Source organism: Nematostella vectensis, chromosome 14, assembly GCF_932526225.1.
Source record: "Nematostella vectensis chromosome 14, jaNemVect1.1, whole genome shotgun sequence".
Classification (NCBI taxonomy): Eukaryota; Metazoa; Cnidaria; class Anthozoa; order Actiniaria; family Edwardsiidae; genus Nematostella; species Nematostella vectensis.
In genome coordinates, this window is record NC_064047.1 from 595,229 (window position 1) to 611,529 (window position 16,301).

General features: G+C 43.3%; 1 protein-coding gene across 3 annotated transcripts in view; it reads left to right on the forward strand.

The window, feature by feature from the left end:
* The window catches only part of LOC116618501 (dystrophin), a 111,480-nt gene that overhangs the window by 87,035 nt on the left and 8,144 nt on the right, over nt 1–16,301 (forward strand). For 2 of the 3 annotated variants that reach the window (XM_048721549.1, XM_048721550.1), the window contains 17 exons: nt 92–187; nt 767–948; nt 1,195–1,369; nt 2,335–2,516; nt 3,146–3,284; nt 3,501–3,619; nt 4,244–4,397; nt 4,798–4,979; nt 7,904–8,075; nt 9,414–9,595; nt 10,263–10,437; nt 10,855–11,039; nt 11,424–11,571; nt 13,438–13,619; nt 14,510–14,654; nt 14,913–15,094; nt 15,449–15,593. In XM_048721549.1, coding sequence (XP_048577506.1) covers nt 92–187; nt 767–948; nt 1,195–1,369; nt 2,335–2,516; nt 3,146–3,284; nt 3,501–3,619; nt 4,244–4,397; nt 4,798–4,979; nt 7,904–8,075; nt 9,414–9,595; nt 10,263–10,437; nt 10,855–11,039; nt 11,424–11,571; nt 13,438–13,619; nt 14,510–14,654; nt 14,913–15,094; nt 15,449–15,593 — 2,745 coding nt within the window. Of the gene's footprint in view, nt 1–91; nt 188–766; nt 949–1,194; nt 1,370–2,334; nt 2,598–2,769; nt 3,285–3,500; nt 3,620–4,243; nt 4,398–4,797; nt 4,980–7,903; nt 8,076–9,413; nt 9,596–10,262; nt 10,438–10,854; nt 11,040–11,423; nt 11,572–13,437; nt 13,620–14,509; nt 14,655–14,912; nt 15,095–15,448; nt 15,594–16,301 lie in introns of those variants that run through there. The other variant, XR_007306459.1, reaches the window with a different exon arrangement.

Below are 16,301 nucleotides of genomic sequence, written 5' to 3' on the forward strand. Positions count from 1 at the left end.
CTTGGGCAATCTGTGTTTAAAGGATCTTTTGTGAATTCCATGTTAGCTATGGTTTAAGGGTCAAGAGTTCTTATCTTGTGTGTTTTACCAGGTCAGACTATGGTTGAAGGGCCAGGAGTTCAAGATTAAGCCAGAGAGCGAAGAAGAGGACATTGTCGGTTTGAAAGAACAAAAGAAGGACCTGATGGTGAGTCATACTGAAGGGGGGGGAGGGGTGGGGAGAGGGATGTCCCTTTGACTATTTTATTGTTCATATTTTATGGTGATCTTGGGCCATTTTCTTGAATTTGGAGAGTGCTCAGCCACCCCTCTCCCCACCCCTCCCCCATCATATCAGTCAATCTTGTTTTTAAAACTGTCGTTTTTAACTCGCTCGGTCATTTCCTTACAATGCATTACATACCATATTTGGTAGTCCGTTTCAATCATTTTTTTTTTCGCTTTTTTATCGCTCTAGAGCTTTGTAAGTCGAGAATTTCCACGAAAACTTGCAGGAATTCGTGTTTACTACGATTTTGCTGGCAGCCAACTTGGATATGGAGCCTAGTCCCTAACGTTTTGCAATGTCACAGATCTCCCGTGCGCTCGCCCTAGGCTATTTTAGAACATTTAGAAAAACGACAGCCATTGATTGATATGCAGTCACCCCCACATTTCTTTTTGATTGACGATTCTTCTTATATTTCTCAACGTGTTCTTTGGTCGCTAAAAGGTTGACCATGCTCTGTGGTCTCTAATCAATTGACCATTTGAATGTGTTCACCAGATGTTAGAAAAAGAACTGGCCGAGATGGAACCCAAATATCGAGCAGTGAAAGAAGACCACAATGCACTGCGAGACAATCAGTTCTTAGGCGAGGCTGACCAAGAGGCTGCTGACGAAGACATGCATGATATCGAGGCTCAGTGGGAGAAGATGTGCGTTGAAAAAGATCAAAAGAAAAAGAGGTGAGCGCGGTAACGAGGTTGAAATGGGACTGAAAGTACGGTAGTGCGGTGGTTATAAGGTCAGCCTTTTTTCCGAAATATAAATACAGAAAGACCACGCTTTCTCAAACTTCAAACGGAGACAAAAGATATTTCGAGTAAGCGGGGACTAATATAAGCATGATCGATGGTAGGATATTACGTGCAAATACTCGATATTTTCTGGTATATTTACTAAGTGTTTGCATGGGTTACCTGTGTTACCAGGATCGAGGGCAAGATCGCAGACGAGGAGCGCAAAAAACTTGACAAACTGATTGGTTGCCGTGCAGACCTCAGGAACTTGCAGGAATGGATCAGCAGAAAAAATGACGAGTTCGAGAGACTGGAACCGATAGCAAAAGACCTTAAGGGTGCGACCAGGCAGAAGAGCGAGCTAAAGGCGAGTATGAACTTATTTTGGTGTAAAGGCTGTGGAGCCCCTCGGTGTTTATTTTTTGTTGTTGTTGAATGCCCCTCACCATATGGTTAGGGTTAAGAGTGAAGAATTAAGATATCAGATTTACAATAAATTAAACCAAGAAAATAGACTCTATATGGTTATAGGAGGAGGGGGTAATAGAGCTAACATATTAGATTTGGACACACAAGTGCAGCTAAATTTCTATGTCTGTATGGTTGAAACCCATAGTCAGTAAATATGAAATGTGAAACATTGACCTTGATGTCTGACTGACCTCGGCACAAAGGTCAGTAAATATGAAATGTGAACATTGACCTTGATGTCTGACTGACCTCGGCACAAAGGTCAGTAAATATGAAATGTGAACATTGACCTTGATGTCTGACTGACCTCGGCACAAAGGTCAGTAAATATGAAATGTGAACATTGACCTTGATGTCTGACTGACCTCGGCACAAAGGTCAGTAAATATGAAATGTGAACATTGACCTTGATGTCTGACTGACCTCGGCACAAAGGTCAGTAAATATGAAATGTGAAACATTGACCTTGATGTCTGACTGACCTCGGCACAAAGGTCAGTAAATATGAAATGTGAAACATTGACCTTGATGTCTGACTGACCTCGGCACAAAGGTCAGTAAATATGAAATGTGAAACATTGACCTTGATGTCTGACTGACCTCGGCACAAAGGTCAGTAAATATGAAATGTGAAACATTGACCTTGATGTCTGACTGACCTCGGCACAAAGGTCAGTAAATATGAAATGTGAAACATTGACCTCGATGTCTGACTGACCTCGGCACAAAGCTCTAGTGAGGACAGCCGTAAGCTTTTTCTTACAAATCCTGTCACAGACCTGTGGACCATATCTTAACATCTGATGAGAATATTTTTTAGCAAAAAAAGACAGCTTACTCTATTGATTCTTTTTTACACAGGATTTTTCCAAAGAGGTCCTGGACCATGAGCCCAAGTTTACCCGGTGCACCCAATCAGCGGTCAAATTGTCAAAAGACCCTGGTCTTTCAGAAGACGAGTGTCACGTGATCCAGAAAGAAGCTGATGATTGCGAGGAACGGTGGGATACCCTAAACGAAAAAGTCAGCGGTCGTGTTGACGAGTAAGTGTTCTTTCAAGGACAGCGATAAGTTTAACTATGAACAGACTAATCGCCTGTCTTTTGCTGCCTGTTTTCTTGCTCCAAGTGTTGTACACAAAGTGTCATCGCTAATGTTCTCGCATGTCTTGTCCCTAGTGTTGTACACAGTGTTATCGCTAATGTTCTCGCATGTCTTGTCCCTAGTGTTGTACACAAAGTGTCATCGCTAATGTTCTCGCATGTCTTGTCCCTAGTGTTGTACACAGTGTCATCGCTAATTTTCTTGTATGTGTTGCTCCAAGTGTTGTACACAAAGTGTTATCGCTAATGTTCTCGCATGTCTTGTCCCTAGTGTTGTACACAGTGTTATCGCTAATGTTCTTGTATGTCTTACCCCTAGTGTTGTACACAAAGTGTCATCGCTAATTTTCTTGTATGTGTTGCTCCAAGTGTTGTACACAAAGTGTTATCGCTAATGTTCTCGCATGTCTTGTCCCTAGTGTTGTACACAAAGTGTTATCGCTAATAATCTTGTATGTCTTGCTCCAAGTGTTGTACACAAAGTGTTATCGCTAATGTTCTTGTATGTCTTACCCCTAGTGTTGTACACAAAGTGTTATCGCTAATAATCTTGTATGTCTTGCTCCAAGTGTTGTACACAAAGTGTTGCTGCTGCAGAAGAAAGAGAAGGAATTGATGGACGAGTGGAAAGACAAACTCGAGCGATTTGAGAGATCCGTCAAGAAATCCGACAGCACACTAGACTCGCATGCGCAGAAGGGACCCGAGGTTAGACCCCAAAGTTGAAGATTAGGTTTATGGATTTGTCTTGTGTCAGAGTCTTCGTGTCAAAGCCGAAGCATATTGTACGAAGTCGTCTTCCTAGTTGTTTCCGTCGCCCTAACGTTAAATAATCAAGGCGCAATATCTGCGCCTTGAAGTGTGCATGCGTTATCAATACCGCTCAGTCATATCGCGCCGGTTCTTCGTGTGTTCTCTTTCTAGGGATTACCTGAAGTAAAGAGTTCTCCTGACGTCACGAGTGAATTGCAGGACAAAGCGAACCGCAACGAGGACATCTCTTGGCGAAATACCGTGGATGAGTCTAAGGACAGACTGTCCAAGTAAGAGTTTAAAGGGGAGGTGTTCTACTATTCACATGATATTGTGAGAAAATCTTTCTGAAAGTGCCCGTCATTTCATGTCCCCAAATTATCCAGAAGAATTGTAATCCTCAAAAATACATAGCGAAAGTTCACGGAAACGGGATTGCGCATAAATGGAAATGTGCCAATCAAATCCAAACCTTCTCTCTACTTCGTGTTCACACATATGTTTACATTTACGCCAAGTTTTCGAAAAACATCTAAGTTTTTACCCCCAAAAATACAAACAAAAGTGTTGTCATTTCTTAAAAACAGCGAGTGTCAAGAGGTAGTTGTTAGACCCTGTCCCCTTCCCTTAAAAATACCCCCTGAATTGGTATTCTGCAGGGAGAACAACATGGCGGCAGACTTTTTAAAAAAGGCCAATCACGCTGTCATTTTACACTCAAAACGGAGTCCCAAAGAATCCATTTCTATTGGCTACTTAATTTAGACCAGATACTTTCAATCAAGTATTCTCGCGAAGATATCAGAATTTCAATTTGTGGTTGGTATTTTGATGTTTTCTTGCAAATAGACTGTGATAAACAACATCGGACCGACATTCTTTAATACCTACTCCACACCTCATATTCTTCAAAGGCTTCGCATAAAGCTTCAGCGGATCCAACGTGACAAACGGAACCGGAAGTGGTCTATCCTGGACGCCATCAAGGAAGTGTTCGGCTTCGGGAAACGCGAGCCTAAGCCGAGTATTCAACTCGACAGACTGATAGAGCGACTTGAAGATCACGAGGTATGAGGAACCTTCATAGCCAATCGTCATCTTCGTGGTCATTATCATCATCATTGTGATGATTATCTTTATCGCATCATAATCATCATCAGATCATCGTTAAAAAAATAATTTGTATCTTCATCGAAATCATCGTGACAACAATCATCGTCGTCATAATAATATCATCTTCAACATAATCATCATAATAATATTAGTTATCATTGTCGTCAACATCATCATCATCATTATCATTATGATAACGATCACCGTCTTCGTCATGTTTTTTTGCATATTGCGCTTTTTTGCTAATTGAAATTTGTTTGTTTTTTCCTGTTTTCTTCTTGCATTACTTTCGTTGACTGTTTTTTTTTTTTTGCATTTTTTTGTTGTTGACTGTTTATTGGTGGTTGCGTTTAAGGATCTGATGCAAGAGACGTCCTCCGTACAGCGCCCAGCGAATGACCTCCGCTCTTACGGCGAGACCATCCGTAACAGTAACGAGCTGGACGAGGCGAACGAGGCGCGCGTGGACGACCAGCTCAGCGCTGCCAACCAGAAATGGAACGCACTCAACATGGCCGTCATCTACAGGGAGAACCGGTAATTATATAGCCCCGGGGGATGGGGGACGGGAGCAGAAATGGAACGCCCCGGGGGATGGGGGACGGGAGCAGAAATGGAACGCACTCAACATGGCCGTCATCTAAAGGGAGAACCCGTAAGTATATAGCCCCGGGGGGTGGGGGAGGGGACCAGAAATGGAACGCACTCAACATGGCCGTCATCTACAGGGAGAACCGGTAAGTATTTAGCCCAAGGGGGGTAGGAGACGGGACCAGAAATGGAACGCACTCAACATTGCCGTCATCTACAGGGAGAACCGGTAAGTATATAGCCCCGGGGGTAGGAGACGGGACCAGTAATAGAACATACTTAACATGGCCGTCATCTACAGGGAGAACCGGTAAGTATATAGCCCCGGGGGGTGGGGGATGTGACCAGAAATGGAACACGCTAAACATTACCGTTATCTACAGGGAGAACCGTTAAGTATATTGCCCAAGGGGGGTAGGGGACGGGACCAGTAATGACACACGATAAACATTGCAGTCATCTAAAGGGAGAACCGGTAAGTATTATAGCCTCGGGGGGTGGGACCGGATTCGGAAATTGAAGACACCATTGAAGACAACATGGTCAAGGGGGACGGGGGGACGCAGATAGGGAGAGCCGTGAATCTATCTTGAATACAAAAAAAATTGTGTGTAAAACAAAAAATATATAAGCATTGATCTCTTTATCTGCGTATTTCTACTGTTGGTGAGTATCGTGTGCGATACGAGAAAGCCGGAGTTAATCAGTTAACGAGAATCCTTTTTGGAGATAAAACATCGCGTTGTCTACCGGTGGCTATCATACCAACTGGTTATCGTAGTAGGGTGAATATCGTAGGGTGAATATCGTAGGGTGAATATCGTAGGGTGAATATCTATGCGGAGTGCATCTTTGAAAGTTCATGTTCCATGCGAGGTCATGTCTCGATATTATTCGTGGTCGGGTTTGAGTAAACTTGACGCTTGGGTAGATCGCCGGAAAAGGTACACCAACATTATTATGTACTATCATGAATTGCACGAGATATTAATTCCCAAATGCTTTAGCTTTCTGTTGATATAATATTAGCATCGTTTACCGACTAATCACCAGATTGTTTGAAACCCATTCTTTCATTCAATTATAATGTTCCTTTCTTTATATAACAATATTTATTGCTGTGCTGTATCGCGTGACATTCTTATTAAATACTTTACGTGCGTGACACCTTGACGCACATAACGTTACCTTGTTTTGATGTATCGCATGACATTCTTATCAAATACTTTACGTGCGTGACTCCTTGTATCGCTTTGCGTTACCTTGTTTGATGTATCGTGTTACATTCTTATCAAATACTTTACTTGTCGCTCTTTGTTGACATTCCGCGGCATCTCGGATCGAACGTTTAGAAAGTTCCACTAAGAACTGCCCTTAGGGTCTCTCAAGGGTCTAATCAACACGTGCCGGCTGATAGTGTTCGGACAGACCGAGCAGTGATAATTAAGTGATCGAACGGACTAGGCTGCGATGATCAAGCGTTCAAACGGGCTAGGCTCGGATCCCTAGGCTCTAATGATGAAGTTATCGAACGGAATATGTTAAGATGTTCAAGTGTTCGAAGGGATCGAGTTGGGATGATCAAGCGTTCTAACTACTGAGACTTGAGCATGATCAGTGGGCATGAGGATGACTTTGAGGGGTCTCTCGCGTATGCCGCCATCACTGCGGACCTTATGCAGTACAGGTAACCGGCTTAATAACCGGTCCTGTGATCTTTCACGCTCATTGCTTATTTCTGTCTTACTTTTTGTTTATATTTGACCACGCTTCGTGGTATATTTTCATGTTTTGTAATGGACGGTAAGGGAGCTCAGTGTGCTAGATGCTTCTGTAGGGAGCTACACAAATGTGTTCGCCTTCTGGAAAAAATTCGAGGCCAATCTGCTTGCATAAAATATCATTAAGTAGCTATTTGACACTTTCTAATTTTTTACGCGATATCTTGTATAACCTGCAGGGATAACTGGTAAAGTGATTAAGTGTTCTTTTGGTTTACGTTTGCGCCTGTAGAGCTGAGCTGACGAACTTGTCTCTAGCTTGCTAGGTTTCACAAAGTATTGCGGCTCGCACTGCTAGCTGAATCGCGATATTATCTAATCTGCCAAAGTTATCGCCAGGTCACTAATAGCCTCTTCTAATCTGTTAGCGGGCTTATCGGAGTCGAGTAGGGTCGTGAAGCGTGTTTAAACATTCAAAAATGCTAAACCCGTTCATTAGAATTCTTATTTCTGCATACGTACATTTGTGCATAGCTTATCGGTGTGGCTTGGAATGAAATCTATTAAATATCAATAGATTATTATTTATTGAAGCTGTGTTTATGCTATGTTTATGTTTTGTCAGACTCGGGATATTTCGAATGTTTAGATGCGCTTTCGAATGCCATTTTTTTTTTTTTTTTTTTTTTTTTTACACTTAATCAAACTCAAAACTAAACACATTGTTAAGATGGTACTCAACGCCATCGCGGAGTACCATGCAAAGATTTTTGTTAAATAAATAACCGTGCAATGTTTACACTAACGGTAGAGTCAACACAACAAGGTTATTATTGACGTCCAGGGGTGATGACGGAACCGAATGATCCTTAATTGACGTAAACACTCAGTAGAAGAATTCTTTAGTTACAAGCAAAAACTACATGCTTTTGATAGCTAATATGGTCAGTACATTTTTGTTAGCAATTAGACTTCCGATTGCGCCGCGTGCAGGACTTTAGACTTCCTATTATCAATATAAAGTTATTTATCATAGACGGGATAAATATTTAAAACTTTTCTGCCCTGATCACGTTCCGATTTTGTCATTTTGAACATGAATTTGCAAGTAGAATGTCATCAAGTTGATGATCGTTCGTTTATTTGTAGGCTCGAGCAGCTCGCCCGCGAGATCGAGGATGAGTACCAGCGGTTTGACAAATGGCGGGAAAGCTGCGAGAACATGGCGCAGTTCACGAAGGAGTGTGACCGCTTGACCAAGCAAGAGGATAAGGTCGGGTCTGACGTCAAAACGCTACAGAAGCAGCTGAAGGATTGCCAGGTACTCAGGGGGGATGGGAGGGGAGGGGGTGTGTTGCATTTTAATGGGTGATCTGTACAGGACCCGAAATGATCCCAGGACCCGAAACGATCCCAGGACCCGAAATGATCCCCAAAAGTACCCCAACTGATCCCGGGACCCGAAACGATACCGAGAAGTCCCCGAAATCAACCCCACGGAATTGCGGTTAATGGACAAAGAGAAAGCAGAAGAAAGCACGTCCAATTCTTAAAGCATAATTAAGGGTTGACAGCGAATCTATTTTTAAATAACATGACTAAAAAAAACTTAAATTCCAACACAATACTTCTATCTATTACATTGCCCCGGCGGTAAACCCATAAACAGAGTCCAAAACAAATACACAACCTTTAATTGCTACTGAAAGGAGTACAACATAAACATAGCACAGCCAAAGCACAGCCTTGCTCAGAACAACCAAACTTTTGACCTTCGAAACATTCGAGGTTCCAACACATGACTCTGACACTATAAATCTCGTTACCGGTAAACATCACCCCTAAAAATCTATATTAATTTGGCAACCAAACGTGTTTTTCACCACGAAATCCATGTTCACACGGGCGAATATTTACCGACAGCCGGTTTGGCCGAGAAGATGGAATGACAAAAGCAGACTGAGTAATGCACTCGAACAACCCTTTTACTACCGTTGCAAAACATTAAGAGATGTGGCTTTTGTTGAAAGCAATATGTGAGTTTTGAATTTCTGTAGTAGTGCGTACACCACAGCATGATTTCTCTCTATCTCTCTTTATGATAGGTCTTTCATTCACCGAACACAAACAAACATTTTTCTACGGGAAAGCAGAGGCATGTCTAATCTGTGGAGACTTTCTTTTATGACTTGTTATTATTTAACAAGTTATTTATTCACGCCTGGTTCTTCAAATTACCATCACGGGAATTTTTATTTGACCCCAACTGCTGACTCAACCAAGCTGTCGAAAGCTGTATTTCCCGCGCAGTCGTATATAAAAATCTCAATACTATGATTTTAGTTAATTCAAATTTCTGGTAACAAAATAAGTAACAAAAATGACGCTAAAATGTTTCATATGTTTTTAAAACTGAAAGCCAATCCTTCCACATTCCTTGTGTTTGTCCATTACTGCAATTCCTTGGGGTTCATTTCGGGGACTCTTGGGGATCGTTTCGGGTCCCGGGATCAGTTGGGGTACTTTTGGGGATCATTTCGGGTCCTGGGATCGTTTCGGGTCCTGGGATCATTTCGGGTCCTGTACAGATAACTTTTGGCTAGTGGCGGTGGAAGACTATGTTTCATATCAGTAATGGTATCCCTGTGTCGTACTGTAGGAGTTTAAGAAAGAGGTTGCTGAGTACGAACCTCAAGCAGAAAACGTCTTCACCCTGAGCCAGCAGCTTCTAGACAGCGGTCGACTTGATAAGGCGGACGCAGACGGAGTTGAGCAGACCCGTGTCACACTGAAAGGGAAATGGACATCTATCAATAAACACATCTCCGACAGGGAGGAAAAGTAAGCATACAAAACACGAGCTTTCTCTGATCGAATGTTCTATCAGTGTAAATGGTAGACTGATCGAGTGTTCTATCAGTGTGAATGTTAAACTGATCGAGCGTATCAGGCTAAATGGTACATTGATCAAGTGTTCTATCAGTGTGAATGGTAAACTGATCGAGTGTATCAGGCTGAATGGTACATTGATAAAGTGTTATATCAGGGCAAATGGTACATTAATCAAGTGTTATATCAGGATAAATGGTACATTGATCAAGTGTTCTATTGGGGTGAATGGTAAACTGATCGAGTGTTCTTTCAGGGTGAATGATACAGTGATCAAGTGTAATATCAGGGTAAATTATACATTGATCAGGTGTTTTATTGGGGTGAATGGTAAACTGATGGTAAAGTGTTCCATCCTGCTGAATGGTAACCTTGAGTTCTTTCAGGGTGAATGGTACATTGATCAAGTGATCTATTGGGTTGAATTGTACATTGATCGAGGGTTCTATCAGGGTAAATGGCAACTTGATCGAGGGTTCTATCAGTGTGAATGGTACATTGAGATCAAATGCTCTACTAGAGTGAGTGGTAAATTAATCGTGTGTTCTATCAGTGCGAATGGTACATTGATTAAGTGGTCTATCAGTGCGAATGGTACATTGATGAAGTATTCTATCAGGGTGAATGCCAGACTGATCGAGCTGCTTAAAAAGGATACGGAAGGACGGCTGTGGCAGTGGCGGCACAAGTCGATTGAACTCGAGACCTCGCTGACGGATGCCAACAGGAAGCTACAGGCTGACGTTGACGAGACTGACTTCGTGGCCATCCAGGAGAGCGCTGTTGAGGTCGAGGTAGGGTCTTCTCTCTGTCACATCGCATATAAATAAATGACAGTTTTTTCATCTTAGCAATAGAAAAGTCCTTTTGCAGGGAACTTAAAAGGCGAATGCTTGGCTCACCTATGGAGTAAATAAATGTGTTATCCTCAATTCCTTCGAGACCTTTTGGTATAAACGTATAACCTTCCTGACTCAGTTCCCTTTTTGGATACCTTTTTTTTTGTATAGAACGTATAGATTTCCTGACTCAATTCCCTTTTTGGATACCTTTTTTTTAATGGAACCTATAATTTTTCTGACTCAGTTCCCCTTCTTGGATATCTTTTTTTAATGGAACGTATAAATTTCCTGACTCAGTTGCCTTTTTGGGATACCTTTTTGTATGGATGGTCCAAAGCTCTCGACTCAGTCGTCTTTTTTTGTTTTCAGGCGCTTGAGAGTGCCATTGATACTAACTTCAGCACGCAGATCAACGCGATCACGGACGACGGTCTGGACATCGTGAACCAGAAGGCGCTGCACCCCGAGGAAGAGGGTGAAGTCAGCGACTCGCTCAACACACTCAACAAGCAGATAGGCGACCTAGGGCAGAGGTCCAAAGAGAAGAAACAAAAGTGAGACTTTACGACTTGCTTGACGGTTTATTTCTAATATTGAACATTTTGTTATAATCGATGGTTTTCAAAAACCCGTGAAATACTAATTAGTTTATTTAGTACTAATACACTGTAATGTCTTTGTTCAATTTTGTTCTAGCTTGACTATTACACTTTACCAATTACATTTTGTTGCATGGGATTTGAAAACCACTTAACTAACTACAACTTAATATGCATTATTTAAAACTAGCATTTCTAAAATGTGATATACAGTAAAACTACGATATAACGATATAGCAGGGGCCCGAAAAATAGTTGTACCGATACCGATAAACTATACATTCATCCCCACCCTACCCCTCTTTGTTGACTCCCTCCCCCTGTCTTCTGCTCTCGTAGAATCAAGGCAGCATCCGGGAAGTTTTTCTCGCGGGCGCTAGATGATGCAGCGGACTCTGCCAACCGAATAGAGGGAACTGCTCAGAAGGAGTTCGCTGAAGTAGGGACGGACATTGTTGGGGTGCAAAAACAGATGGTTGAACTTCAGGTAATGGGATGGGGGAGGGCTGAACTACAGGTAATGGGATGGGGAGGGTTGAACTACAGGTGATGGGATGGGGGAGGGTTGAACTACAGGTGATGGGATGGGGGAGGGCTGAAATATAGGTAATGGGATGGGGGAGGGTTGAACTACAGGTGATGGGATGGGGGGAGGGTTGAACTGCAGGTTATGGGATGGGGGGAGGGTTGAACTACAGGTGATGGGATGGGGGAGGGTTGAACTACAGGTGATGGGATGGGGGGAGGGCTGAACTACAGGTAATGGGATGGGGGGAGGGTTGAACTACAGGTTATGGGATGGGGGGAGGGTTAAACTACAGGTGATGGGATGGGGGAGGGTTGAACTACAGGTTATGGGATGGGGGAGGGTTGAACTACAGGTGATGGGATGGGGGAGGGTTGAACTACAGGTGATGGGATGGGGGAGGGTTGAACTACAGGTAATGGGATGGGGGAGGGTTGAACTACAGGTTATGGGATGGGGGAGGGTTGAACTACAGGTGATGGGATGGGGGAGGGTTGAACTACAGGTAATGGGATGGGGGAGGGTTGAACTACAGGTTATGGGATGGGGGAGGGTTGAACTACAGGTGATGGGATGGGGGAGGGTTGAACTACAGGTGATGGGATGGGGGAGGGTTGAACTACAGGTAATGGGATGGGGGAGGGTTGAACTACAGGTTATGGGATGGGGGAGGGTTGAACTACAGGTGATGGGATGGGGGAGGGTTGAACTACAGGTAATGGGATGGGGGAGGGTTGAACTACAGGTTATGGGATGGGGGAGGGTTGAACTACAGGTAATGGGATGGGGGGAGGGTTGAACTACAGGTGATGGGATGGGGGGAGGGTTGAACTACAGGTGATGGGATGGGGGGAGGGTTGAACTACAGGTGATGGGATGGGGGGAGGGTTGAACTACAGGTGATGGGATGGGGGGAGGGTTGAACTACAGGTAATGGGATGGAGGAGGGTTGAACTACAGGTAATGGGATGGGGGATGGTTGAACTACAGGTGATGGGATGGGGGGAGGGTTGAACTACAGGTGATGGGATGGGGGGAGGGTTGAACTACAGGTGATGGGATGGGGGGAGGGTTGAACTACAGGTGATGGGATGGGGGGAGGGTTGAACTACAGGTGATGGGATGGGGGGAGGGTTGAACTACAGGTTATGGGATGGGGGGAGGGTTGAACTACAGGTGATGGGATGGGGGGAGGGTTGAACTACAGGTGATTGGATGGGGGAGGGTTGAACTACAGGTAATGGGATGGGGTAGGGTTGAACTGCAGGTTATGGGATGGGGGGAGGGTTGAACTACAGGTGATGGGATGGGGGAGGGCTGAACTACAGGTAATGGGATGGGGGAGGGTTGAACTACAGGTGATGGGATGGGGGGAGGGTTGAACTACAGGTGATGGGATGGTGGAGGAGGGTTGAAGTATAGGTAATGGGATGCCCCCTCCCCCTTCCCATTAAATATTTGGGTGGGATTTTCTCTTAAAAATGCCATTACTTAAATTCAGATATATTGATTAGGTTTGGGGATCTATGACATTACAATGATCCTACTCATTTATTATATAGTTTGTTATACATCTATATACCTCTTATAGAAACGAGAATTGCTCCATTGTTTTATGGCGAAAGAGCGACGCCAACGAGACCAATAGGATATCTATTACACAGCGTTTTGAGAACGTTTTTCATCGCACAGTGCTGCGTTGTTTCTGAGCGGTCGGTATGGTTATATTTGGTCCGCTAGTCAGCCATTATCAAATATCCTATCACAGTGCGAAATTTCAACAATCATAAGGGTCTTTTGATCATCAATATATGTTTTCCTGCTCAGAAATTCGAAGACGATATGCTGAAGGAGGAGGACAGCTTCGATGATTTACAGAAGAAAATGGATGAAAGCAAAGCAAAACACTTGCTGCCAGAGGAAGAGGAGAGACGTCTGGCGGAGAGGGCAGACAAGATCCAGGAGCAATGGGAACGAATCAGGAGAGAACACGGGGATTACAAGAAGAGGTTGGTTCTGCATGGTGCACTTGTTATGCAAGGTGTAAAGAACAATTGCTTTCAGATGATTATTTAAAGATTTTGGCACTTAATTTGTTCCTTAAACTAATAAATGCAAACTGCGCTAAGCAGTCTATAGTTAGGAATTAACTCATGTTTTCCAGACTTACTCTTACATATTTTCTAGGCTGACTCTTCCATGTTTTCCAGGTTGACTCTTACATGTTTTCCAGGTTGACTCTTACATGTTTTCCAGGTTGACTCTTGCATGTTTCGAGGTTGACCATTACATGTTTTCTAGGCTGACTCTTACATGTTTTCTAAGTTGACTCTTACATGTTTTCCAGGTTGACTCTTACATGTTTTCCAGGTTGACCCTTACATGTTTTCCAAGTTGACTCTTACATGTTTTCCAGGTTGACTCTTACATGTTTTCTAGGCTGACCCTTACATGTTTTCTAGGCTGACTCTTACATGTTTTCCAGGTTGACTCTTACATGTTTTCCAGGTTGACTCTTACATGTTTTCCAGGTTGACCCTGACATGTTTTCCAGGTTGACCCTTACATGTTTTCTAGGCTGACTTTTACATGTTTTCCAGGTTAACTCTTACATGTTTTCCAGGTTGACTCTTACATGTTTTCCAGGTTGACTTGTACATGTTTTCCAGGTTGACTTGTACATGTTATCCAGATTGACTTGTACATGCTTTCCAGTTTGGCTTGTACATGTTTTCCAGATTGACTTGTACATGCTTTCCAGTTTGGCTTGTACATGTTTTCCTGGTTGACTTGTACATGATTTCCAGGTTGACTCTTACATGTTTTCCAGGTTGACTTGTACATGCTTTCCAGTTTGGCTTGTACATGTTTTCCAGGTTGACTCTCACATGTTTTCTAGGCTGACTCAAGCGATGATCGTCCTACATGAGGAGCTGATGGAGGAAGTTAATGATTGGTTAGACGAGAACGAGAAACTGGCGGACTCCATTCACGTGAAGGACGATGATATCGAGTCTGCTAAAGAGGAGTACACGCAATATACGGTAAGACAGGGTAACCGAGTCACTTGGAATAAACCCGACATACGGCAACACAGGGTGACCACGGGTCCACCCGGAATCTAGCAACACAGAGTGACCACATTGTTACAGTGTGGAATTAAAGCGGTATTATCGCCAGTTTACAAAAGAATCTATTAGAATCCGCGCTATTTTACAGGCAATCCGCTTTAAATGAACAGTTACATCCTCAAAGAAACTTTCAATTTTTAAACCTGTCGTTGATTTTCTCTCGTTACCTAGGAGCTAAAGGAGGAAATACGCGCATTCGATCCTACTTTCAAGCGTGCGATATCGCTGAGCGAAGAGTTGTTACGTGATCATCTGGTGGACCCTGATCGAGCGGAGAGTTACGAGAAAGAGATCGAGTCTCTTGAGGAGCGCATGAATGTGCTTGAACTCAAGACTATGGACAACGGAACCAAGTGAGTAGGGAGTTTATTAGGGAAGTGGTGATAGTGTTGATGTGGTGGTAGTGGCGATAGAGATGATGGTAATATGATGGCGATGGTGGTGCCGATGATGATGTTATGATGACGATAGTGTTGGTATTGTTCTTGGTGGTGTTGGAGACGATGACAATGCCGATAATAGTAATGTTAGTGACAATTATAATGTTGGTTGTAGTCGGAAGTTGTTGTTCTGATGATGATTTCTGTGATTGTGATAACAGTTATAATCGAAGGCTGGGTATTTTCAGGATGATCACGATGTCAAGTAATTAACTGCTGATAGTAATTGCTATTGCTACCACAAATCATGACACTGTTTATCTGCAGGTTTTCAGTCGCGTTCGCACGGCGCCTCACCACCCGTCTGGATGACGCGGAGGTATCGCTCACTGCTGTCGAGTCGCGACTGGGACAGGATGACCCTGGATATGTTGACCTGGACAGCTCCAAGAAGCAGCTCGAATCCAGCAAGGTAACAACGTTGAACCTGGTTAAAAAGGACACACCTAGACCCACAAAACTCTCCTTGTACAGAAGAACCCAGTTAAAAAGGGCAGCTTTGGGCCTACAAGACTCTTCTTACACAGTAGAAGCTCGTTAAAAAGGACACCATTAGGAACTACTAGATTCTTTTTATACAGTAGAACCTCGTTAATAAGGATACCTTTGGGACCTACAAGACTCTTCGTATACAGTAGAATCTCGTTAAGAAGGACTCCATTAGGACCTACAAGACTCTTCGTATACAGTAGAACCTCGTTAAGAAGGATACCTTTGGGACCTAGAAGACTCTTCTTATACAGTAGAACCCCGTTAATAAGGACACCATTAGGGCCTACAAGACTCTTCGTATACAGTAGAACCTCGTTAAGAAGGATACCTTTGGGACCTACAAGACTCTTCTTATACAGTAGAACCCCGTTAATAAGGGCACCATAAGGACCTACAAGACTCTTCTTATACAGTAGAACCTCGTTAAGAAAGACTCCATTAGGACCTACAACACTGTCCTTATACAGTAGAACCTCGTTAATAAGGACACCGCTAGGACCTACAAGACTCTTTTTATACAGTAGAACCCCGTTAATAAGGTCACCGCTAGGACTTACAAGACTGTCCTTATACAATAGAACCTCGTTAATAAGGTCACCGCGAAGGCCTACAAGACTTCTTATACAGT